Below are 26,400 nucleotides of genomic sequence, written 5' to 3'. Positions count from 1 at the left end.
AAGATTAAGATAGCATCAAGTGAAGTAGTATCAAATTTGTGTAGTAATACGTAACATTAAATAAAATTAAATAATCAATTGCGTATAATCGAATCCGAATCTAAGAGGAATAAAGATATACACAGAGCTTATCCCTTACCTTTTGTTGCGTTGAGAGGTTTTTTCCGATGAGTAGTGTGTAGATTAAAATATAGTCAATAACACAAAGGTTACAGGTCCAAGAATATACAATTTTTCCAAAACAAGTGTCTCACCCCATTCAACATCATTTCTAGACAAAATCAAATAGATTTATATCAATAGGCATTATGTTCCCAACTACAACATATTACCTAATAAACACTATAATCAAATACAAAATTGCAACTAAGACTATGACCAAAATAAAACAAAAACTAGATTGATGGTACACAAGCCAAATTGCACCATATGTAGTATGATTTGTGCATTGGCACATTGTGGGTTGATATCTTCCGGTAGCAGCAACTGTTGTGATGCCTAGAATCCATCTTCCGAGCAGAAGCCATGCATCGTTTCAATCTACTTTGATATAAGAGACTGTTCTTCGTCTCAAAGTTCTTCGACTCTCTATCCGAGGGATCTTGCAAACTGTTTCTTTTTTGAGATCAGTATATTTGCTAGCTGTTTTTGTTAGTTCTCTGTCGTCTATTAGCACCTGAGCCTCGCATACCATCAGCTCGTCTTTTTTGCCTGTCTATCTTTCCCTTCCCAGGGAAGCCACCCCTCTTCTGCGGTGGTGTTTTACTACCTTCCTGTTTGCGACGTCCAAATTCTTTCGTTCTGTTAACCAGCTTCCTATAAGGTTCATCGTTAGTGTTGTTCTTCCTTTTCATGTCACTATTCCTTGCTTTACCTCCCATGAATCCTTTCTTGGTAAAATTTGTGGATGAATCTTTTTCACCCTCCTTTCTCTTCATTCTTTTGTGAGGTCCCCTGGAATTCTTTTCCTTGAATGAATCACTAGATTCTCTATCCTTCCTTTTATGTTGCTGCCTATAAGGAGATAAACGTTTAAATCAAACTTCTTCTCCGCGATGTATCTTAAAGAAGCAAAAGATCATGTAAGATGAGCACAAGGACCTAACCTTGAATCCGAAGGAATTGATTCCATCTCAGCACTACCATCTTCTTTAGAGCTTGACTTGCCATGGCGATTCTGTAGCAAAACAAACGAGCGAACGGAAACGGGGAAACATTCAGAGGATAGCATAGCTTTCCCAATAGAATGAAAGGAACACTTGTATTATAGTTCAGGTACTATACTTTTATTAGCAACAATGCCCATGCAGTGCAGTCATACTTGTCTGTCTCACCAAAAACTAAGCAAGCGTTTGAACATGCAATTTAGGATCATGATTACAAATCCTAAATTCTTGGATTTCAAAAATTTTAAAATATAAAACTTGACTCATAAGTTTATAATTTGTAAAAAAGGACCCATCATTTAAATTTTGCAAAAAAAGACCCATGCTCGGCGTGAAAAGATTGTCCTACCATGTGAAACGATTATACTAATGAATAGCTATTTACTACTACTATTGACTAGTGGATTTTCATAAATATATTTGTATTTGAGAGTTGTAATCACAAACATTTATTTATAAAAGGAACATGGAGATATGTGATTTATCAATACGGCGCCTTAGGATATTCTTATATAAAAAAAAATTAAATACAGTTTTTGCTCATTTGGTAAGATTGTATAAGAACTGGGGAACTTTTGATAGTTTTCACAACTTGTGGGGTTTCTACGTTTATGAGAAACATACAATTTAAGAAATTCAAATTGCAGTCCAAACAAAACTTCAACATAAAATAAATCTAATTTCAAATAATGTCCAAATGGCTAAACATGTACATGATTAAACATATCACATTTCGTCATACGTCTAAATGAGAGCATACCTCTGAGACTGTCTTGAGGAAACTTTTGTACTTCTCAGCTGCTACTGACTTAACTGCAGCAACTCCAAACTTCCTCATCAAGATCTCCACGATTACGGTGACCTATAAGATGCACAGAAACATTTGACTTTTCCGTAAAAGGACGCAAACATCTTTCAAAAGCATATAAACAGATTATTTAAAGTAGAAGAAGGGAACAGCTACCGACAGGGATGTCAACTAAACTTTAGTTCATTCCCTAAGGGATCTGAACTCTACCCAAACACTCTTATAAGCACTTAAAAAATAAGTTTGGATGCATGTTCCACAATGCAAGTTCTATTCAGTATATCTGAAGGCAGTAGATTGACAACAGAAGAACATTGTATTAGAGAGCAAAGTACGACAATGATCTAATATGTTGAACTAAAACAGGTGAGTAAAGTATCTTACGGAGGAACAAAGTATACAAGAGTAAAACAGTCAACCCCTTTTGTTTGGACAAGTGAGGACCTCATAATGTGTTAATTGGATTTCTATTGCATCTTTTTTTTTTGAGACAGTAACAACTTGTATTCTATTCCAAAACAAAAAACCAAAACCTGCCACAATAAGTTACAAATTCCTAATAACAATTGTGGAGAGTACCAGGAAGATCTTTAATCCTATAGCAAAATTTACAAGGAACCTAAAATATCTTTAATTGATTCTAGATCTACCATGTACTCCTGTTTACACCAAAAAAGAAACAAAACTAAGTAGTTCATCTTAATCTTCTGGATGGAATTGCTCTTGTTTTGGAAGCATCTGAGATTTCTTTCTTTCCTTACGGACCACCAGATGCAAGCTGGAATAATTTTCCATCTTTCTTTATGCCCGGAAATGCTTGCATAACTGCTCCATAACTTCAGGGTCTGCGTAACTTTCCTAGGCATAACCCATTTCATGTCCTTCTGATTGATAAAGACATTCCAAAAAATATTGGTTATTCTACGGTACAGGAACAGATGGTTGACAGTCTCTACTTCTTCTTCACCACATAGAAGGCACCTAGGAATAAGTTGAATATTTATTTTCATGAGATTCTCCTGGGTCAAAACTGCCTGCTTAGGAAGGAGCCAAGTAAAACAAGACACCTTGTAGGGGATCTTAGTTTTCAATATCAACTTCCATGGCCATCCATTCCCCTGACTGTTACAAGGATTAAATTTTTTGTACGCTCTTCTAACACTGAAATTGTCCCGGTTGTGATCCTGCCATACCAAACTATCTTGTGCATCAATAGTTCCTTTGAACTGCCATAAAACCTTGTAAAACTCCACCAACCTTTGGATCTCCCAGTCATTTAGAGGTCTTCTAAAGCTCAGATTCCACCCTTGGTTTGACCACATCTCTGCACAGTGGCTCTTTGCTGCTGGTTTAAGGTGAAAATATCTGGGAACAAGGTTTTTAAAGATCCTTGTTCTAGCCATCTATCTTCCCAAAAAGAAGTTTTCCTTCCATTTCCCAATTTAATACTGCAGTTTTCTCTAAGCTTTGGCCAATGGTTTCTGATGGCTCTCCAATGGCTTGATCCATAAGTGCTAGTGACCGTCTTAGTTATCCAGAGATCCTCTATTTCATATTTAGCCTGTATTCTTTCCACAGAGCTTGCTCACTGGAAGCAAATCTCCATAGCCACTTCATCATAAGGCACTGATTTTGAATTTTTAAATTCCGTATCCCCACCCCCCTGCCTGTTTACTCTTAATTAGAGTATCTCACTTTACCAAGTGAAATTTTTTGGTTTCACTATTTCCTTCCCACAGAAAATTCCTCCTCAAAGCATCAAGTCTGTCCATAACACCATCAGGAATAGGGAAAAGTGACATCATATATGCAGGCATAGAATCTAAAACACTATTGATGAGTGTTAAACTTCCTCCTAAAGAAAGGTACTGGCTCTTCTCACCAACCTTTTTTCACATTTTTCAATAACCTCATTCCAAATGCCTATAGATTTGCTTTTGGCTCCCAACGGCATCCCCAAATATGTAGTTGGTAGAACTCCCGTCCTTCCGCCCAAAATCCAAGCCAGAGAGTGTAAATCAGGAACTTCATTTACTGGATACAAGAAGCTCTTGTTCCAATTGATGTGAAGCCCAGAGATAGCTTCAAAAAGAACGAATATTACCCTTAAAATCTTGAGTTGGTTCTGGTTAGCATCACAGAAGACAAGAGTGTCATCTGCATATTGTAAGTGAGTAATCTCCAGATCAGCCCCCACTCTACTGGATACCCTAAAACCTCTCAACCACGGATTTCTTGAGCGATTTTCAACATATTATTTAGTCTCTCCATAGCTATAATAAAAAGAAAGGGAGATAATGGATCTTCTTGCCTTAAATGTCTCTGTGAAGAGAAAAAACCTATGAGAAAAAACCTGTAGGAGAGCCATTTATTAAAACAGAGAATTTCACAGTGCTAATGCAAAACTTCATCCATCTTAACCATCTACCTCCAAAACCTCTTTAGAAAGAGTCTCCAACAGATACTTCCAATTGAGATGGTAATAAGCTTTTTTGAATGTCTAGCTTACAAAGAATGCCCAGAGCCTTGCTTATAGTTCTAGCATCAACACACTCATTTGCCATAAGAATGACATCCATTATTTGTCTCCCTTTTATAAGGGCCAACAGTTTGGGGTCCACCAGTTTGTGCATAACCATTTTGATTCTTTCAGAGAGAATTTTGGAGATGACCTTGTACAAGCTACCAATTAGGCTAATGGGTCTGATCTGAGTCAGTGAGCTCCTTAGCACCAATTTTTTTCGGAATTAAAGCCACATGGGTAGAGTTGAAGACTTGAAGCTTTTCTCAAAGACGCACCTCTCATGAAAGTTCTTGATTGTAGAAATCACATCTTTTCCAATAGCCTCCCAACAATGGGTATAGAAGGCCATGGTAAAACCATCAGGACCAGGAGCTTTATCACTAGCACAGAGTTTGACACAATCCCATATTGATCCTCAAATTTCTTCTGAAGCATGTAGTTATCTTCAGCATTAATTTTGTGATTCATTCTGCACCCACCTGAAGGTCTCCAAGCTTCTGTTTCAGAATATAAGTTCTGATAGAAGGTTTAATTTCCTTCTTTATGTCTTCTGGATTCCTGACTACTTCATCCCCCACATTTAACTCATCTATATTATTGCATCTTCTATGTGAGTTGGCAGTTCTGTGGAAGAACTTGGTGGTGTTGTCGCCATGTTTCAGCCAATTGACCCTTGGTTTCTGTCTCCATGCAATCTCCTCATAACTATATTTTCAAACTCTAGCAGAAGTTCAGCTTTTAAATGGATCTCCTCTACCCCGAGAGCTCTTTGATCCTGGACTTTCTCAAATTCAGCAAGTTGGCTGACTATGTTCTGTTTCTGTAAAGCCAAATTTCCTTGCGCTGATTTGCTCCACTCTCTCAACTTAACTTTTCGTGCTTTCAGCTTAAAAGGCTAAGATGAAATCTGGCCATCCTTCACAGTCAAAAGACATCCACCATTCCTTGACTCTATCCAAGAAACCCTCAGTCTTTTGTAGAATTGATTGCTTGATATTTTTGAAGCCTCCGTTCCACTCATCAGACAGTAGAAACCTATCTAGCCTAGCAGCAATGTCATGTTTGTCCCCTTCCCTCCATGTGTACCTTCCTCCTGCTAATTGAAGGTCTAACAAGCTCATATCTAAACCAATGATCAACCTTTTTCCCGATTAAAAAAGAGGGCTAATTTCCAAATTAATTTTCTTGTCCAAACAAAACCATGATGTGAGTTCAACAAAAGGGGTGTTTCTCAACAACTTCTACCTCTTCGATAATATCCAGGCGACAGGAAGAAAATGCTACAAGAAACAAAATAAATAAATTGCAGATATGAAGCAAGCTGCTTTATTTCAATCAGTGAGACGACTTTGCAACTAGAAGAATTAATAGGCATCAAATTATGATTTGTGTATACCATCAATAATGCAGATTGTATCTATGTCAGGAGGCAAGATCCTGCGCTAGAATTCAGAAGTAGTAGCATATTTTGAGCAAGTTTATATGCTTCCATGCTTCATAAATACGTAGCTATTTTCACGTCCAATCAAAGAATCATCACAAACCTTTGATCTAAAATGATGGCGTGACACAGATGACCAAGGTAGCACTCCGTTGACAATGTCTGAAAGCAAATTATGCAGGTCATTTGCTTGAATACTAGATACAAATACTTTAACAAATCCCAGAGCAGCCTACAAAAGTCAAAAGAGCAAGCTCATAAGCATCAAATAATAGAATAGTATCTTGACGTGGATAACCATGCTTACTTTTGTAACTTCGACATCTTTACTCTGCAGCAGAGTCAGAACGGAAGGGACCAGATCAGGGACTGAGAGACAGATATTGACATCACTATAAACCAGAACAGAAAGTGCAGAGACTGCTCCACTTTTTATATGCGGTGATGAACCAGAAAGGTAAGCTATAATCTGCATATTTCAGTATCTTTTAAACTTCAGAAACATAAATCAAAATAATTATAGGCAGACACAATAATGTGAATCAGTTAGACCAAACATTATGCCCACGGGAAAAGAACATGGCAAAATTAAGACAAACCATTCTGCTCAAGCAAAAATGTCTCTCCACAAGTGTCATTGATATCAATATGATACAAAAGGAAAATAATATCATCAACAGTCAAAAGGAATATAGAGCAGAAACTGGAAGAAAAAATAAAGTAACACTGCATGCACATAGTAAGGCAGACTTTGCCAATAATGACCAGACGGCAGTTCAGAAGCGCAAAATACTAAGAAGACTTCTGATCCATCCGTTTTTAACACAATCTCTTGAGTCATTCCACCAAACATCACACAATTTACCCCGGAAAAAAACTGATCAATGTCGCAAGGAGATCAACTAACCAGAGCAACAGAATTCAGCATAGTTACAATGTTTTCCATCTCAGGATGTCAATATGTACGCCAAAACATATTCACACTTGGATCTTCATTAAAGAGGTTTTGTTTGTTAAAATAGAAATTATACTGTGTCTATTGTCCTATCCATCTATCGCAATTTCACCAAAGCATAGACTCAATATAACTACTTCCCAGAATTTTAATGACATCCATATTTGATGCCAGTAAACAATTAAACATACAAATGCAAGAGCATAAAAGTTGCAAAGTCATTTATTTACTAACCATATCAACGAACTTCTTATAAGATTCATCCGACTTAGCAGATGAAGAGTCTCTCAAGCTAGAACATACACCAATAAGGGCATCATATGCTGTCTTTCTACCTTCTTCTGTGGACTGCATTAAAAATGTTATTAAGCTTATCAAAAAGTAACATCTTATTAGTGCTGAATATTTAGGTGAAAATTCAAGGAAAGGAAGAAAAATATACACAACCACAGTAAAGATGAAGGGAAGTCATTGACCAAAATGGGAAGCAAACAAACATGCTAAACCAACCAGTACAGTAACTAGATAAACAATTTATCCAATCAAAGAGAAATTCGCTGGTAAATACTTTAAAAGTTCATGTTTTTGCCAAGGCTGGCTTTTCCAGATTTAAACAGGAAGAAGTCTGTGATGAGATCCCATATTCAGTGTGCTACAAGAAGTATACTACATGCAGTAAAGACTTCTCTATATAGCACTTCGGCACATTCAGCTGCTGTGGCAAGCCTACAAAGCAACTTTCTTTGATTATGAAAACTAAATGCATTAACAAAAGAAACAATAAAACTTCTGAAGAGCAATTATGTCAAAAGTCTCGCATTTCAAGAAACATCCTCTTACAAGACAGGTTGGCTAACACAATCAATTTTTTTGAGCAAAGAAAAAAAAAATTGATTGTGTTAGCCAACCTGTCTTGTAAGAGGTTGGCTAACGCAATCAATTTTACAAACATGACAACACTTTTACACTCCTTTTCTCATACAAAAGCTTGACTAGACTATTTCTTTTAATAAAGCTTGACAAGACTATTTAGATTGTCAGTATTTATAGGGAAACTATTTAGCTTAACCATGTAGGTCTTACATCTTTTAATGCGAGAATAATCTCATTCAGAATGAGAAAGGCCTGGGTGTTTTCCTCGTCATTACCCTACAATAAGCATCACAGTCGTATTAGTTGTTGAATGAATTGTTCGAAGAATGAATGGCCATAGTGGATAACCTACCTGTAATGCATCAATCAACAAGGTTTTGTAAAAGGCAAAGCGACTTGTAAGTGTTTTTGTATCAGTTGGAGGCTTCACCCTAGCTAACAAATCCATCAGCTGCTCAGCATGTGAAGAGTGAAACCAGGAATGTTGCTGCCAAAATAACATAAGCTCGAGTCAATCAAGAAATAATACCACGAAGAAAAAAAGGAAAGAAAAAATTCCAATAGCCAACAGACCTCTAATATTCTACTTAGAATGTGATATGCTTCAAGATGACCAGCTCCATGAGTAGTCTACAAGCATAAAACTAACATTATTATGAGGTAAGGTTGTTACAGAAATTACACAATCTGCAGCCACTCGAGACTAACTAACCTCCAAAACATCCCTAGCAATACCAAAGAGGACTTTAATGAGATCCTCGCCAGATCCTTCAACGAAGCACGATCCCAACTCCAAGATAATGCACCTTCACCAATATGCAGCAAAAGGTTAAGGTTCCATTTTAATGTGCCATTATGTCAGTTTCAAAAAAAATTGTGCCATTATGTCAATGGCACTGTTCATGCAGCATATGTCATTATAGGTGGTCAACATAAAGTGAAAGTAACATTCATTTAGTACTGCCACAAAATTCAAATGCTTTCACTCAAATGAAGAAAGTTCACCTTAAAATGCCTGCCTAACATAGTGGCTAATATTAATTAGAAATCAATTTCTACAGGGGCAAGAAGCGTACGCCTCTAGCACCTTTAACCATCATGTAGGAAACAGTAAGCCTGTTAACTGTATAGCTCAGAATATATCCACTCCAAACAGGTTGGTGCCTCACAATCCAGGGATATTAAAGAAAAAGTGAAGTTGAACAGCTGTTACCTCTTAGCTACTTCCCCAAGAAGAGTGGAGTTATTCTCTTTATTGTCTGTTAAATGAAGTCCAAGCTTCTGGTATTCACCAATTTCATTTGTAATCCCAGCTCTCTCCATTGAAGAAGTAAAAATCCTTTGGGTTAACGAAGAATCTGTGATGGACGTCAAGCACCTTATTGCCTCCTGAGAATTATTTGTTATCAAAAAATAAGACAACGGAAGTATCTTGGCCATGCAAAATTGTTCCACAAACTTGTTAAAAGATAGAGAAAGAATTGCAGAAAGCGTTCTGAAATTCAGCCTAGGAGATATCAGTAATATCAACCAAGTAAAGAGGAAGCAAGCTAAATTCCTGATGGACCCCATACACAAGTCAAATGTAAACCCCCACCGGAGGAGGAACGATAATGGAGGACAGTTAAATGTTAACACTCGACAGCGAGAAGATCCTTTCTCGAATAATTGGATCTTGTTCACTAGTTTTCCTTGAAGAATGATAATGAACATGGCCTGGAGAGCTTACTCAAATTTATAGGTTAAATCAACTTATCTACACATGATTAACCAGGTAAAACTGGTATGTGATGACCTTTTGCCTCATTCATACCAATACTAAGATAACATATCAAATTTATAGGTTAAATCAACTTATCTACACATGATTAACCAGGTAAAACTGGTATGTGATGACCTTTCGCCTCATTTATACCAATACTAAGATAACATATCAAATCCATATTAAAAATTTTCCACAAATTATGAGAGAAGCAAGTCAAAACTAACAGAGCAGTCTGTATGGTACCTCAACAAAACCTGTAGCAATGTTCTAAGTGGGTTGGACTTGCTCAAAATTGAGGAAAGCAGAGGATAAAATAATTCTGTGCTAAACAGAGTGAACGCGAGAGGTTAGTTTCCTCTTTATCTTTTTTTCGATAACTCGAGACAAATTTTACTCATTATCAACAGCACCAAGATGGAAGAGTCAGTGTACGAAAGCTGACTGGAGACGGATCCCATATAACTTTAAGATTCCAAGAAGTCCAGTTCTACATCTACATCATTTACAAAATAACTCTTACACCAAAAATTTTAGTTTTGAATGCATCTTCATTTAACAGAAGTCACATTCTCTGATTTCCCTTAGAACAAAAAAACTTAATCCTACTGAAGAGTCCAAAATACACACAAAAGGAAAAGGAAGAGGGCAGTTTTAGACAATACCTCCTCCTTTTGTGATGTATTAAACCAACCTTGAGGTGTACATAAAATATATTAATTGGGAACAAGATTAAATATTTAAAGATTCATAGAAACAAAAGACAAGCAGAAGAGCACAACATTAGTCTGCGACTCTGTGTCAGACTACAATACAATACTTTTTTTAAAAAAACAAAGATAATGTTGTATCCATCAGCATTAAGGATATGCTGGAGACCTCCAAAAATTGGTTTCCAACAAGAGAAAAAAAAAAGAGGCTAAAGATTACAAAGAGCCTATAAAATCCAAAATTTGCGCAACTTCTTCTATACATTCCTCTTTACACCAAAAATAAAAAGTAGTCAAGCAGTTCCATTTGACTTTCTCTAGTGAATTTGCTTTGTTATCATGGCATCTGCTATTTCTTTCTTTCCAAATACACCACCAAATGCATGATGGTATTATACTCCACCACTTTTTCTTAGATTTTCTACCCCCTCTGCTGATCCAACAACTAAGTAGATCTGCTGTATGTTCAGGCATAGTCCATTCTGTATGTGTTAGTCCCAAAAATAGGTTCCACAATTGTGTTGTCACTTTGCAATGGAGGAACAGATGGTTGTTGGTTTCCTCAGTCTCATTACAGAGAGAGCACCAAGAGGCAATATAGAAACCCCTCCTTTTCAATTTTTCATGAGTGGAGCATGCTCTTCTGGTAACCAACCAAGAGAAACACTATAGTTGGCACCTTGTTCCTCCAAATCTGCTTCCAGGGACCAAGCTTGCCACCTGGATGCTCCTTCATCTCCTTAATATATAGCTTGTTAACAGAAAGTCTTTCATCTCTAGAGTGTTTCCATCTGATAGAATCTTTGTCTGCAGATAACCCATTAAAACCACTAAGAACATTTAATAGCTCGGCCACTCTCCCAATCTCCCAGTCATTTAAGTGCCTTCCAAACACAATATTCCAACCATGAATAGACCATACCTCAGCCACTGTTTCTTCCAGATTGGTACACAAGGAGAATAAGTCAGGAAATAAGACTATCAGTGCCTCATTTCCATTCCAATTCTCTTTCCAGAATAGGATTTTCGTCCCATTTGCCACCTTGTAGACTATGTTTCTACTTAGATCAAGCCACAGATTTCTTATTGTTCTCCAAGCTGACACCCCATAAGTGCTATTTACAGAGTTGGAGACCCAATTTCCATTCAACCTGCACTTGTTGACTATCACCTACCTCCACAGTGCCTCTTCCTCATTGTTGAACCTCCATAGCCATTTTGACAAGAGACTTCTATTCTGCAGCCCCAAGTTTCTGATTCCAAGTCCACCAGATTGTTTATGTAACTGTGCAGTCTGCCACTTGACTAAATGCAAACCCTTCCCTTCTTTATTCCCTTTCCACAAGAAATCTCTTCTCAGTTTGTCAAGTCTTTCTTCCACGTTAGAAGGCATAGGGAATAAAGACATAACATAAGTTGGAAGAGAGTCCAACACAGAGTTTATTAAAGTGACTCTTCCTCCCAAAGAAATATACCGAGCCTTCCAATTGGCCAATTTCTTCTCTGTCTTTTCAATTATGCCGTCCCAAATTTCTAGCTACTTATGATTGTGCCCCAAAGGCATGCCCAAGTAAGTAGTGGGAAGATGATCTACTTTACACCCCAATATCCTCGCTAGGCTCTGAAGTTGAGGGATTTCTTTAATTGGAAAAAGATGTTGCTTTTCCTCCAATTTACTGATAAACCCAAGACTGCTTCAAAAACCACCAAGAGTCATTCTTATAAAGGCGACCTGTTCCGCCATGGATTCACAGAAAATAATTGTGTCATCTGCATAAAGCAGATGACAAATCTGCATTTCCCTTCCTGAAGAGTTGCGGACCTTGAAGCCTTTTAACCAATTGTTTTGGGTAGCTACTCTCGTCATACTATTATAGCCCTCCATGGCTAGGATGAAAAGGAAAGGAGAGAGTGAGTCTCCCTGCCTTAGACCCCTTTCTGACAGGAAAAAACCAACAGTTTCTCCATTAACTAAAATGGAGAACCTAACAGTTTTTATGCAAAAATCGATCCACTTCAACCATTTATCCCCAAAACCTATTTGTTTTAGAATCATTATTAGGAAGCCCCAATTGATATGACCATAAGCCTTCTCTAAGTCCAACTTGCACATAATTCCTGGATCATCTCCTTTGACTCTGGTTTCCACACACTCACTTGCTACAAGTGTTGCATTTATGATCTGCCTACCTTTTATGAAGGCCATCTGGTGTTTATTAACAAGCTTACTGATCACTTTCTTTAACCTTTCTGCTAGTATCTTGGCAATGATCTTGTACATTCCACCTGTCAAGCTTATAGGTCTGAAATCTCTCAGTTCCACAGCTCCCACCTTCTTGGGAATCAATGCCACATAGGTTGCATTTAGGCTCTTCTCAAACACTTGGTGATCATGGAATTTGCCTCAAGATACTCAGTATGTCTTCCTTAAGCATTTCCCAGAAGCTTTGATAAAAACTCATGGGGAAGCCATCCAGGCCTGGGGCCTTGTCACTGAAACACAACTTGAGTGTCTCAAGGACTTCATCTTCCTCAAATTGTCTTTGTAGCCACTCTTTTTCCTCCATGCTGATGCTTTCACTTCCTTGGAGATTAAATTGTGGCCTCCATTGTTCTGGTTCCTTGTAAAGTTTCTGCTAAAAGCTTACACGTTCTTGATCTCCTCTGGTTCAGAAATAATCACACCTTCCACTTCTAGCTTCTCGATTGTACTGAATCTTTTGTGTGATGTAGCCATTTTCTGCAAGTATTTGGTATTTTTATCCCCTTGCTTGAGCCATTGTACCCTGGACCTTTGTCTCCATGCTATTTCCTCTTTCTTGGAAATTTCTGCAAATTCGTTGAATAACCTAGCTCTGTGTAGCCTCTCCCCCACATTTAGTGTTCTCTGCTCCTGGATAGTTTCAAGACTAGCAATCTAGTTCAACACATCCTCCTTTCTATGTTTCCAGTTGCCTCTATTCTCCAGCTCCCATTCCTTCAATCTCCCTTTGAGTAGCTTTAGTTTTGTTGCCAACATAAAAGAAGCTGTTCTGTTTACTGTAAAGGATGCCCACCATTCTTTTACTTTTTCTCTGAATCCTTCCACCTCATCCACCATTGCTCAAACTTAAAATAAGTCTTCTTGAGATTTAGCTTTCCACAGTTTAGAGCTATTGGACTATGGTCCGAGCCTACTCTTGGAGCACACTTTGTCTAATTTGCGGGAAAAATTCTTCCCAATGATTAGAGTAGAGGAATATGTCAATTCTGGAGGCTGTTGTGTGATTCTCACCCCTTCTCCAAGTATAAGATCCTCCAAATAAAGGAGGGTCAAATAACTCCATCTCGTTGATCCAGTCAGGGAACTCTATCATTTCTCCAGACAGATGATGGCTGCCAGTTCTTTCGTTAGGATATGTTATAACATTGAAGTCGCCAAACACCACCCATGGTCCTTCGAAGGTGTTTCATATTGTTGTCAACTCCCCCCACAGTTCCTTTCTTATATTTGGGTTGCAGTCAGCATAAACTGCACTTAAAAACCAAGTGACATTTTGTACTTTGCCTTCTAGTTTACATGCAAGCATCTGACCGGTAGTCACTATTAGCTCCCCCTTCCAATACCTTTTGTCCCACATTACTACAATCCCTCCACTTCTACCCACTGCATCTAAATGGAACTCACCCATCCACCTATTAGGCCACACCTCTTTGAATAAAGCATTGTCAACTCCCTTCAACTTTGTCTCTACAAAGACATAGACGTCAGCCCCCCATTGTTTAGTTAAACTCCTAATGAGACTCCTTTTGCTCTCCCCCCCCCCCCCCCACAATTCAGTCCCCTTACATTCCAAGAAATAATATTTATCTTCATTTAAGTCTAAGAGGTATTGTTCTCCCTCTACCTCTAGGTTCCCCGTCTTTAAAGTTCATATGAAATTCTAAGTTTCTTAGCTCCTTTGGGACACTATTCTAGTTGTATTCCTTCTTGGTAGCCTCTTCTTTTTTATCTAGGTAGCCTCTCTTTTGGTCTATCTACATGAGTAATTCAAAGGCTATATTATCACATCCCTCGAAAGCTGCTCCAAACCTCCTGCTGAATTCAAGAACATTAGACTGCACCCATATTGTGGCTCTATCTTCAATCTCCTTTTCTGAGAGTGGTTCTTCCATCTGTAATGGCATCGGCTCTTCAAAAATTATCATGTGTCCCTTGGACTTCCCCCCTGATCACCTTCATCCTTTTTATTCGAACCATAATCCTTCTTAGAAAAAATTGGGTTGACTTTGTCTCTTCCTCACTGTGCTGAATGTCAAAATTTATCAATTCTTTGCTGCCGTTTTTTCTCGCCGTTGACAAATTTGACTCCATTCTCATCATGTTCTCCAGCTCTGTTTCAGTAAAAGAGTTTGGAGAAGTCATAACGAAGATCTGGTCTTCTTGAGAAGATATAAGAAGGGGGTCTGGGCTTATTTCTTTAATGAAGTCACACTTTGGGCTTTTAGAAGCTTGTATTTTAGGAGACCCAAAACATTTCCCACAAACCCAAAACCTTTTTAAACTCTCAGCATCTCCTCGGTCCATCTTCTCACATGAAACCACGTGCCTTGCAGTATCCATGTGACTTCTGAGCAAAGAAGTACTAGGAATAGTTGTCTTCTCTGTATCCCATGGATATAAATTTGAAATTTTGTCCCTAAATCTCTCCTGTATCAATCTGGTACATACTAGGGCTTGCAATATCTTTCCCTTTTTCTTTCATCTTTTTAACTTCTCGATCCCTGAGCCCATCCTCTTCCTTCTTTCTGTATCTCACCGGAGCTTCAATCCAAACGGGAAGAGTAAAAATAAGGTCGCCATCGCTGATCTCAATGCTGGAAGGGATTTTCTCTCTTGGCCCCAAAACTCGAAGTCGGGCCCATCTCAGATGGTTCTTCAATTGTGTTTCTTCCTCTGTCTAGAGCCACCCACCACAAAGGTCTCCGATTTGCTTCATCACCTTATCGTTCCACAGCTGTAGGGGAAGTCCCAGAATCCGAACCCAAAACCAATCAAAGATGGTATCAGCATGGAGAGCTCCGGCTGTTGGTTCCCACCATTCTAAGAGCAGAGGGTGATTTCTCCTTCTCCAGTCACCCAGAAGAATGTGCTCTGCATCTCGTCTTGTGTGAAACTCGAAAAGAAAATGGGTTCCATTCATATCATAGATCTGTAGATTGTGAATACCCCTCCAGGTCTGTTGAGCCCAGTTTCTAACTTCTGCTCTGGTGGGTATTTCGTCACAGTCGGGGAATCTGCCAACCAGACTTCTACTCAGAGGACCCCTATCGCTTCCCGAGATGACGCTGATGTCTGACTTTGGTCTCCATTGTACCATTTCTTTTTTTGTAATATTTCTTTGTAGCTATCCTCTCCCTTGAGTCTCCAAGAACTGAGACCTTTTTCTGTGTTTGAATCTTGTAGACTGGATTTTTGTGAAATAAAATTGTGAATCTTTAGAGCCAACTCTCCCCAACCTTCATTGAATGAGTTTTCTGGTAGAATAATCACAGACCTATCATTACCACTAACCGAAATAACAGAGATGAACCTACCAAGTTTATTGAACTTCAAGCTGAAATAAATGTTGATAGAAATATCTTTGCATTTCTAAGTCTTAAAAGACTTCCGTCTAATGGCCGAGGCTTCCCTAAATCTGTTACAAAGCCACATTAGTATGCCCCTACTAATCTTCATTCTTCTCACAAAAGGCTTTGCATTCTCCACCCATTCGTACCAAATATCTGAAGAAGCTCTGGTTTCTGTCAGATCATATGATTTCCCTCCTAATCTAAAATAAAATTTGTTATAAATGGATGAAGGGTAGAGATAAAGAAGTTGGGAAAGAAAGGAGGAGAGAGAGAAGGGGGAATTCCGGCAGATTAAGTCCACTGGAAAAGGGATTCCTAAAGGTCAGTGGGACCTTCAAGTTAGAATCTAGGGATTAGTGCCTGAGAGCATTTGTCTTTTTTTATTTTAGGGCAACATACTAAAATACGATACTTACCTTGAACTGCTGGTAATTTGCAGGAGATGCCTTAAAAAAGACATTAATTAGAGCCCGGAGCCAATCCTCAGAGCAAGATGACAAAGCCTTAATATTTTTTGCTGAAGACTTCTTTGAGTAAGAGCATTTGCGTTTCAACTCCAATGCCAAATCAAGATTTTCGTTCTCCGTTAGGTGAACTGTAAGATCTCCAGAAAAGTTATCAGAAGCAAGTGCCTTTTTATTCTTATTCACCAGTTCCTACGAGAAAAGAGATAGCTGAATACTTAAATTCAAACAAGGCATGGACATTCAAGAGAACTTGAAGTAAAACAAAATAAAAAACATCAAGGCTCTGGACTAACCTGCAAAGCTGCAGAAATATTCTCAAGCATAAAGGAGTCCTCCTTTAGAAAAGGAATCAAAAGTGTAGTCAAAGCTTGGGCATTCTTGTGAACATCAGATGGACAGCGACAAAAGGCAGGTAATAGTCCCCAACACTCACGGGCATAAGCCAGAAGTCTCTCTCGAATTACTGACTTTTTAACTGACAAAAAGAAAAAATTCAATTCCAGATGTACGTAAAGCAACTTGTTGGATTCAACTCTCAACTGAGGTTATCCCGTCTCCTCTCTTCCCCACCAGAGAAAAGATAATGATGCTTCACTATTTATTTGTCATAGAAGCAGTTGCTATTTCTCCATCCGTTTAATTTGTTTGTCCTACTTACATTTTTAGTCCTTTCAAAAAGAATGTCTCTTTTATTTTTTAGCAATTCTTTAATTCTAACTTTCCACATGGTATGTTTAAACACACAAGATAAAGGGATTTTGGTACATTTGACATATCTTTAATTTAAGACCACAAGATTCAAAAGTCTTCTTTACTTTCTTAAACACAGTCAAATCAAAACAGGGCAAACAAATTGACGCGGAGGGAGTAAATTGTATCATTGAGCAAAACATACTAGTTCAAAATTCCGGCACTTCTACAATTGCAAGGGAAGTTATCAGTACGCACAACTACAGGAAGAAAGGAAACAACTTACACCAATTGAATAAAGAAAAATAAGAAGAAAGGAACAAATCAAAAGAAAAAAATTTAAAAGAAAAGGAAATGAGAATCATACTTAACAGAGTGACTTCATCAAATAACAAATCAAAATTATCAAATTCAAATTGCACAAGCACCAAAATTAAAAAAACAATAACGTATTATTCCAGACCTTAGCAGTACTCTTAGAAAAGTCTGACATGAAAGACCGACTCATTTTAAGAGATTTAACTAAGTGATCAAAATTCAAGTGCATTTTCTGAAATACCAGAAGCTATAGAATTCAAATGAATTTAACTAAATGATAAATGAGGATTTAACTTGGGACACAAAAAAACAACCATAAAGATTATCCAAGCTTAATGAATTATCAACATATGACTACCTTTGCACGATGCCTGTTCGAAGGACACAGCAAGTGGCACCACGTGCTCCATAAAGAACTCAAGTGATGATCCACATATATATTTATTTAAAACAGGAACCAACCAACTGTTTGTAAAAGAGTAATCGTTTGTATTCAGGGAGATGGGTAACAGGGCAAGCAGTTTCTCTGGTCCCATAGCAATAACAGCTGATCCTATGCACTCCTGAAGCTGCAAAGAAAACAAAGAAAAGGAAAGTAATTACATTAGCTTTAGGTTCATAACTTTTCTGCACAACTGTATATTTTATTTTATTTTGAAAGATAAGGAAAACATTCTTACTAATCGAAGGTATACACTAAAATGTAGAGAAACTTTAGGAAAAGAGAAGGAAAGCAAAAGCTAGTACATCGTCAAATATAAGGAAAATGTTTTTATTCGAAATTCATTTTTCACCTTTAAGTTAATCTTTAAGTTTTTATGCAGATGCTAAGGGATATATTCTGGGGCTTCTGGAAGTTCATAAATTGGAAGGTTCTGTGATAAGAGAGTTATTGCTTAGTTTGTTCCTGTTATGCGAACTAAAAGTGAAGGAGTTAGTTCATCTGCCATGTCAAGTTTTTGCTCCTGTAAATTGAACAAGCAGGAGGAAATATTTCTTTAACTTTGTTCCAAACACAATTAAACTACCAAAAGCAAAATATAACACTTCATCTAAAGGAAAGATCATCGTTGTGCTTCTCTCTCTACCCTTCGCCTCCTCTTAATGGAACTACCAATAATATTTAGTTCTTGGAACACAAGAAAAAAGGAAGGGTAAAAAGACTAAAAGAGAGATCAAATAAATTGCACCTGTAGTAACGAAAACAGTTTGGAGGAGTAAGATACTCTTCCACATAAATTTTTAGCCACTCAAAGATTGAGAGAGCAGGAGTAAGCATATATCATCTACTTTTCTTCCAGGCTCCAGCCATGTCACAAATAAATAACATTCCAATAAAGAAAGTGAATCAATGAGCTTCTTGTGACACAAAGAAAGGCCTTTTTGAAGGACTTACATTTTTTGTATCATAAGCAGCATCCCCAGAGGCAACAATCATCCAATCAGCAAGTTTAAGTATTATATCCTTCGCACAGAAGTCCAAAACCTCACCTGGAGACATAAATGCAAATACAGTAAGAACAAATAGCTGTTAAAGAGAAAATTCATAGAACAACCTATCAACTGATAGTTGCACATATGTAATTTGTCTAGGCCCTAAGGATATATGCAAAGCCATTGTTTCCAATAAAACAGACCATGGACCTAACTCAGCTCCAACAACTAGCTCAGGAGGTGAGAATTGCCCAAGAACATATATGCAGACAACAACCAACTTCCTCCACCAAAGTGGGAAATTTAACAGTTCCCATTGCCCATAAAGTAATCTGACAGAATTTCTCTCTACAGCTTCAAAAGCAATCTTTTGACACAAATCCATCCTCCTCACTTTTGTTCTGCAGTTCTGCTGAGGTTGAGAACCATATTCCACATTAAGCTATAAACTTTTGTTAGCTGTTTTAGTCTCTGCCTTCATCCACTAATGACATAAAAGGTATGTTTTTTCTTTAAGAAAATAAATTATCAAAACATCATCCTGTCAGAGTTTCTTTTGAACATTGTCAGGCTTCTATATTAAAAATGCTGGAACTCATCCATTTGAACAATTTATTTCGGTTTATTTGTAAGATCACCCCCTCCCTTCTACCAACCAATAAGAAACAACAGAAAATATCACCTGCCTTCGATGAGAACATCTGAAGTGTCATACAAAACATACCCTAAGGAAGAAAGAACATGCAAAATGAACAGTGCATGAGAGGACTTCTTCTCCACTATTTCTAAAGCAGAATATTATAAGTGAAGCAGGCGAGGATGATATCCGCCTGTAAATTAAAATGTTGATTTTTGCCTAAACAACTTGGTCGATTCAAAATTATCAAAAGCTTATGTAGACCTCTTCTACTGTCAGCTCTTAGATAAGACCACAAGACTTTGAAAGGAAAGTAGTGCTAATGGAAGCTCCATTGTGGGTTGTCAATGTCTACTTACCCAATTTAAGGAACATGACAGACAGGACTGCCAGCATATGGTCATTTGGGTATTCAGAAGAGCTGAGAAGCATGTTTTCAAAGACTAAACAAATAGCTTTCACTGTTTCAAATTCAGAAGAACTGAGAGCCGCATCATCTGCCTGCTTTTTACCGGTCAAAAACTCTTTCACATCAATATGAGCATTGATCATTTCTTTCAAAATATTTGAAGCCGGTAAAGCGATATTTTCTGGACGTGTAAGAAGACCTGAAGAAACATTGAGAATGTCAGCACCAGCCACCAGCATCACATAATAACAAAAATAAACTTGTTAAATTGCAGAAACAATGAAGTGTAACAGCTCAGGCCTAACTGTCAGCCCCACTTGTTGGCCACCTCAAGGCTTTTGGGCCTCATGATTATGTCCTCTTTGTCTTTAACTCAAAAGGTACCTCAACAGTTGGATCTGTGAACTCACCCTTATATGACCATTAACAATTCCCCTACCAATCCGATGTGGAATTTGCCCGAGGCATGTTTACAACGAAGCCTTTCAAGTTAAAGTGCCAGTGACCCATAGGCTGTTACTAGATCTAAGGGAACTATATTGGGAGAACCTTACCAAATCTGTGGTGACATAAACTTGGCTATCCGGAATTATCACCAATTAGTGACACCAATCAGTCTCAATATGTTAACTAATTAGAAGCACTCAGAAACTAATAAGATTGGTCTACCTGTACTGTACAGATTAACCTGTCTTCCAAAGACGGTAACACTGAAGGGTTGGAAACCTAGTGAACTCATCTTTATGTTCTCTAAATAACAAAGAATGTCTATTTCTAATTGACTCAACAATGTAAAAATAGGGTAGTTCTATCAATTATTGAACAATATGAAAAGCAAAGAACCCACATAAATATTGCCAATGGAATGCTGTACATAGTAGTTAAAAAATCTAGGATAAGCCATGAAACTTATAGTATATAGTGGTACTCTATCAATACTATAGTTATCAAAGATAAAGACACGTCTGTCATCTAATAGATAAAAGCTTGAGCTAGATCCAGAAATGTATGGTCCTACAAGGCCTTCTATTAATTCATGACTCATAATCAATTTTATCATAATCATTAAATTTTAGGACTGCCAAAACAGAAACAACGGATGGCTAAATTTGCTGTACATTAGACCAAATGGAAAACCACATGCTTTAGTCAAGTAAAAGATAAAATAAGATAACCAGGCCAAATGCTGAACAAATGGCAGGTCCATCCAGTAGGCCCAAATCCTTTAATCATAAAATATGAAAAAGTCATTAGTCATTACCAATGGACCAGACGAGGAGCATTCAGATACCATACAACCAAAATGGAGTAGCATTAAACACCATAGTATTACCTGATATGGAGCCGACAACCAAAGGCAAATAGGTAACCCAGGCACTCTTTCCGCCATCATGGAGTTTGTCAATGATGCCTTTTGCTAAAGTTGCGGCAAACAATACATTCTCAGCAGGGGTCTCCGCGGACAACATGTATGATGTAAGAGATTTTATAATAGTGTCAGCTTCTAGAAGAATGATTTTAATCTTTGAAACATCTAATATCGCCCCAATATTATCAAAAATGTGTCTTGTGAATGCTGAGCTTTGGGACCTCATAAGCTCCAGTAGTTGAGCAAGTACCTTCTCATTGTCTTTGACTCTAAGGTACGGAATGATAGGCTTCAGGATATTCAGGGAATGAAGCACCTCTTGATGCTCATCTTTGGATCCACTTATTTCCTTTGGAGCACTTAGTTTCATTGCCAATGCAATGTTACCCTTTATCAAGGAGTAAATTCTTTCACCAGCCTTCTTAGCCACAGAAGATGAAACAAATGACTTAAAAACAGTCAGAATACAATCGTGAGCACATTTCCTCACCTGACAGAAATCAAACAAGTAACATCATATCAGAACCATATCAATCATTTCTCTATATATCACTATGGGACAATGAATCCATTCAAAACCCTCAGCCCCTCACACACAGTTCCGTAATGTACTAACACCCTGTACAAAACTATCACTATTAGCCAAAAGGTAATCAAATGAACTGCTTATATAGATATATGCAATTATGGTTGCAAAGAGAAGTCGCCAAGTTACATGATTTAGCAAAAATAATACAGATCATTGCTGCAATATTAGCTAACTAGGTCAACTATATCTAACGCACGTATTACTTCAATTTGCATAAATTTGGGCTGCCCAAATGAAGCTAGAACATAATTTGGGGGATAGAATTTTATCTGTCTAAAGAGCACAGAATATTTCAACGGCTTAATTAGTAAATTACTAAACAATGATTACTGAGATCACATTTTTAAATGGTTGGGCAGGAGTTAGAAACAAAGCTGTACAGAAAGGCTAAAGAGAAGAATATCAATTAGGAACACTCAATTTACATTTGCAGAACTCTTTTTTTTGAGAAAATTTGCAGAACTCTTTTTAATCATTTCGGAACTCAATGTGAGTCAAAATAGCTCGTGGAACAAACAAAGACAAGAAAACAGAATGTTGATGCCGAGATCAAACTGAATTTCATTCTTGTAGCCAAAATGCAAGTTCTGGGAAAGAACTCTTTCAAGAACTCTCGTTGTATCATTTCTGAACCTAAAGTGAGTCTTAATAACTCGCAAGATAAGCAAAACCAACAATGAAGATTATTGTTGCTGAGCTAAGATGGGGAATCTTAGTAGCTCAGTGGTTAACTACCTGAACTTTCACGTTGTTGGTGAAGGTTTGATTCCCCACCTTGTAATCCTCTCCACCGTTTCCCCTTCTCGTACCCCAATTTTCTTTTTAGAAAAATAATAATGCTGAGCTCAGATGAATGATATTCTTGAATCCAAAATGCAAGTTCTGGGAAAGAATTAACTAACAAAATTTCAACATTTATTAATCCCCCATAGCAACCCATACTAAATCAAAGTAAAGATACATTTTTTTACCAACAAGCACAACTCAAATAACATACTAACACACTCAATAAACACACAATCTACATATACATCATAAGCACAAGTAGATACAAGCTGAAAGGATTAAAGAAACAACCTTTGGGCGCTTACCCATGGCAAACTTCACAAGTAACTCAAACCCCATTTTCACAGAATTCCAATCTTCTTTATCACAAAACCAAATTAAAATTCCCAAACACTCAACAAAAGCCCTCACAGCAGAAGTCCCCAAACCACTCTCACTCTCCAATGGGTTCTTTCCAAGAAGACCCACAATATTCCATAGCAAATCAAAGTAAAGACACGATCTTTTTCCATCAAGCATCACTCAAATAACAAACACACTTAATATAAACACACAATCTACATATATATCATAAGAAAAAGTAGATACAAGCTCAAAAGGATTAAAGCATGAAACTTTGGATCCTTATCAATGGAGAACTTCACAAGTATCTCAAACCCACTTTCACCCAATCTTCTTTATCACAAAACCCAATTAAAAAACCCAAAAAGCCCTCACAGTAGAAGTCCCTAACCACTCACTCTCTAGTGGCTCCTTTCAGAATAATCAAATAGCATATCAAAGTAAAGATGAACTCCCTTGTTTAAAAAAGAATGACCTAGTTTCCTTTTTAGTTTGTCCCAAAAAGAATGACCACTTTCCTTTTTTGGCAACACTTTAACTTCAACTCCAAACTTCAAGCCACAAGAATAAAGACAGTTTGTGATACATTTGACATAACTTTAATTTAGAACCACAAAATTAAATAGTTCTCTTTCTTTTTTTAAAATCCGTTTTTCAAGTCAAAACTAGGCTATTCTTTTTTAAACGGAGGGAGTAACTTTTTTCCAACAAGCATCACTCAAATAGCATACACAATCCACATATAAATCATAAGCACAAGTAGATACAAGCTAACATCCCCCCGTGCACACTTCACAGTAATCAAACAGCATATCAAAGTAAATATGTAATTTTTTTCCCAACAAGCATAACTCAAAGAACACACACGCAATATAAACACACAATCTACATATACATCATAAGCACAAACGAGTAGATACAAGCTCAAAGGATTAAAGAAAGAACCTTTGGACGCTTATCAATGGCGAACTTCACAAGTATCTCAAACCCCACTTTCACAGAATCCCAATCTTCCTTATCACAAAACCCAATTAAAACCCCCAAACACTTAACAAAAGCCCTCACAGTAGAAGTCCCCAAACTACTTTCACTCTCCACTGTTTCCTTTTCAAGAAGACCCACAAGAACCTCAATTGCCTCAGCAACTTTATCTGAAGAAACATCGTCATTGTGAACTAAAGGAAGAACAATAGACAAAAAGGAAGACAACCCAGATAAAGCTTGTGGGTCAAGAGAATCTTGAGAATTTGAAATTGTGGAAATTGTAGCGGCGAAGTAAGAAAAGGGGGTTATTGGTAAAGACTCAGCTTGTATAATGGAACGAGTGGCGGCTGCAATAGCACAGAGATGACGATGTTGGGGTGCTGAGGATTTGCCGTAACGTTGGAGGAGTTGTTGGCATATGTCGGAATTGTCATTGAAGACATTGTTGTTGTCTTGAGGATCCATTAAGACTTGAGAGAGACGAAGTTGTTTGTGAGTCTCTCTTTAGGGGTTTAAGGATTTGAGGGTTTTAGGAGAAAATTAATTGAAAGGTGTGAAATGTTTTAGTTTTATTTTTGGCAACAGATTGACCAATAATATATTTATATAAATTAATTTTTCCCTTTAACGAAAAGTTAGACTATTAAAAAAAAAAATTGTGACTTTTAAAAAAAAAAGTTGTGTCTTTTACAAAGAATTGTGATTTTTATGAAGAGTTGCAACTTTAATGAAGAATTGCAGCTTTAATTGAAGAATTATAACATTAATAAAAAATTTATGACTTTTATGAAAGATTGTAACTTTTACAAAGAGTTTTGAACTTTCCAATTAGGCACAATAAATATTTATTCAAGCTACCCGTTGTAGTCTTTAAATAGAGTGATTTTGTCTCAAATAAACAAGAAAAATTTTGAACTTCTTCTTCTTTTGCACAATTAAATATCTGTGTACTTTGCTCCTTTTGAGTGGATCACTGACACCATTATTTTTGTATCAACACACTTGTAAATAGAATCATTCAGTCCTGAGAGGATATATTCCTTCAAGCATCGGGTACTAGAATGAAAAAAATTTCTTAAGGGGACATTCAGTCAGCTCTAATTTTTTCCTTTTATGTTTCATTTTATTATTACATATCCTGTATGTTTTTCACAGTCATTAATTTATGCTTATGTTATTAATTTTTATTTTTGAGTACATGTTTTAAACTTTATTGTTTATATTTATGATTTTTATCATTATCTTGAAGTAAAGATACATGAATCAAGAGTTTGATGTAATCATTAGACCGTTTGTGTCATGTAGATTAGAGTTCTCTACCTTACAAAATAAATGAATTTGATCTTTATAGAGTTTTCAGTGGCTAAAAGATCCATGGGATGTCTAAGAGACTTTGACTATTCAACAGATATGGTGGTTCCACACTAACTTGATGTTTCATTTATTCAACTTTCTATCTTATCAAGACACTCAATCAATTAGTGGCATCCACAAATTAAAGGAATATAGTAGGATGGTAAGTATTGTACTCAACCTTAATCAAACGTTTGGGGTTCAAATGTTGGGCTATAGTCAATTAATTACCTCTCAAAGTAGGATGAATCTATTGTCACGCCCCAAGCCTACACCCTGAGCGAGACTGGCACTCAAAGACCATTTTTGGGCCCTCAAGCGAACCCTTGACCTGACTTACTTAACGCAGCGGAAGACTAAACTCAACTTAAACAAAAAAATAAAGACATGTTTAAATGAAAGTACTTCATATAATATCTGGTCATGACGGCACTCAAGTCTCAACAAGCAACAATAAACTCTAAACTGAAATATTAGTGTCTAAGAAGACTCTAAGCTGACTGAAGAGGGATAATGGTACAGACCTCACAAAATCCTAAAACTAAACTACTAAAATCAAGAGAAATGGATGTCCTCCGGAATGCAAGGAGGCTCACTACTGACTCAGGAGCTCAATCTAGATTAACGAAACGCCCCGTGCTGATCCTGGTTACCTGCTTCTGCATCATAAAAATGATGCAGGCCAACTGACATCAGTATATTGAATGTACGAGTATGCGAGTTAGAATGCTAAGTACAACTATAAAGCTTGAAATGGAGTAAGAATGAACTTACATTGGCTCTACTCAACCCATAAGACAACAACTCAATATAAAGTAAAAATGACATATGCAATATATATATGTCTGAAATTGATAAAGCAATGTAACTATTAGTTCATTGAAGATATAACAATAATAAATACAACTTTACTTGTATATGAAAGTAATATAGTTTCTACGGGAGTTTCTCTAACCGACAACCATCACTTAAGAGTTACAATGATGATACAATGATCTACCACACGCTGCCAGCGCATCCTATACCCGGCCAAAGTTATAAGACCTGAACTACCTAATGGATCCACTAGCAAACTGTGAAAAGAAATCATCTAAAAAGTAATGACCCTTTTCTACCTATGACGGCTACATGGTTTATGAGGGCTGTGAGTTATCTGACTCTCCCCCATAT

The 26,400-nt window shown here is 37.2% G+C and overlaps 1 protein-coding gene across 1 annotated transcript; it reads right to left on the bottom strand.

The window, feature by feature from the left end:
• Window positions 1-209: 209 nt before the first annotated feature.
• LOC101250792 (uncharacterized) lies at window positions 210-24,453 on the bottom strand. The gene is made up of 18 exons (XM_004237058.5): window positions 23,839-24,453; window positions 21,141-21,666; window positions 19,758-20,006; window positions 18,724-18,818; window positions 17,686-17,896; window positions 16,613-16,794; window positions 16,269-16,508; window positions 8,981-9,156; window positions 8,480-8,573; window positions 8,341-8,397; window positions 8,120-8,254; window positions 7,978-8,043; window positions 7,129-7,242; window positions 6,247-6,408; window positions 6,043-6,171; window positions 1,927-2,028; window positions 1,107-1,177; window positions 210-1,014 (listed from the first exon to the last, which is right to left on the bottom strand). The coding sequence occupies exons 1-18, from the start codon at window positions 24,340-24,342 to the stop codon at window positions 639-641; spliced, it is 3,489 nt and encodes a 1,162-aa protein (XP_004237106.1). The 5' UTR covers window positions 24,343-24,453; the 3' UTR covers window positions 210-638.
• Between the last annotated feature and the right edge of the window lie 1,947 nt (window positions 24,454-26,400).

The sequence above is a fragment of the Solanum lycopersicum genome, chromosome 4, assembly GCF_036512215.1.
Source record: "Solanum lycopersicum chromosome 4, SLM_r2.1".
Taxonomy (NCBI): domain Eukaryota; kingdom Viridiplantae; phylum Streptophyta; class Magnoliopsida; order Solanales; family Solanaceae; genus Solanum; species Solanum lycopersicum.
This window is presented reverse-complemented; position numbering and strand designations above follow the sequence as displayed.

Bases quoted from the DNA above. Each gene is read 5' to 3' on its own strand.
- LOC101250792 (XM_004237058.5), bottom strand. From the start codon at position 24,342: ATGGATCCTCAAGACAACAACAATGTCTTCAATGACAATTCCGACATA. The intron at 7,243-7,977 runs GTAAGACCTACA...TTTTTAATGCAG, and splicing joins TTATTCTCGCATTAAAAGAT to TCCACAGAAGAAGGTAGAAA. The intron at 1,015-1,106 runs GTTAGGTCCTTG...ATCTCCTTATAG, and splicing joins TCAATTCCTTCGGATTCAAG to GCAGCAACATAAAAGGAAGG.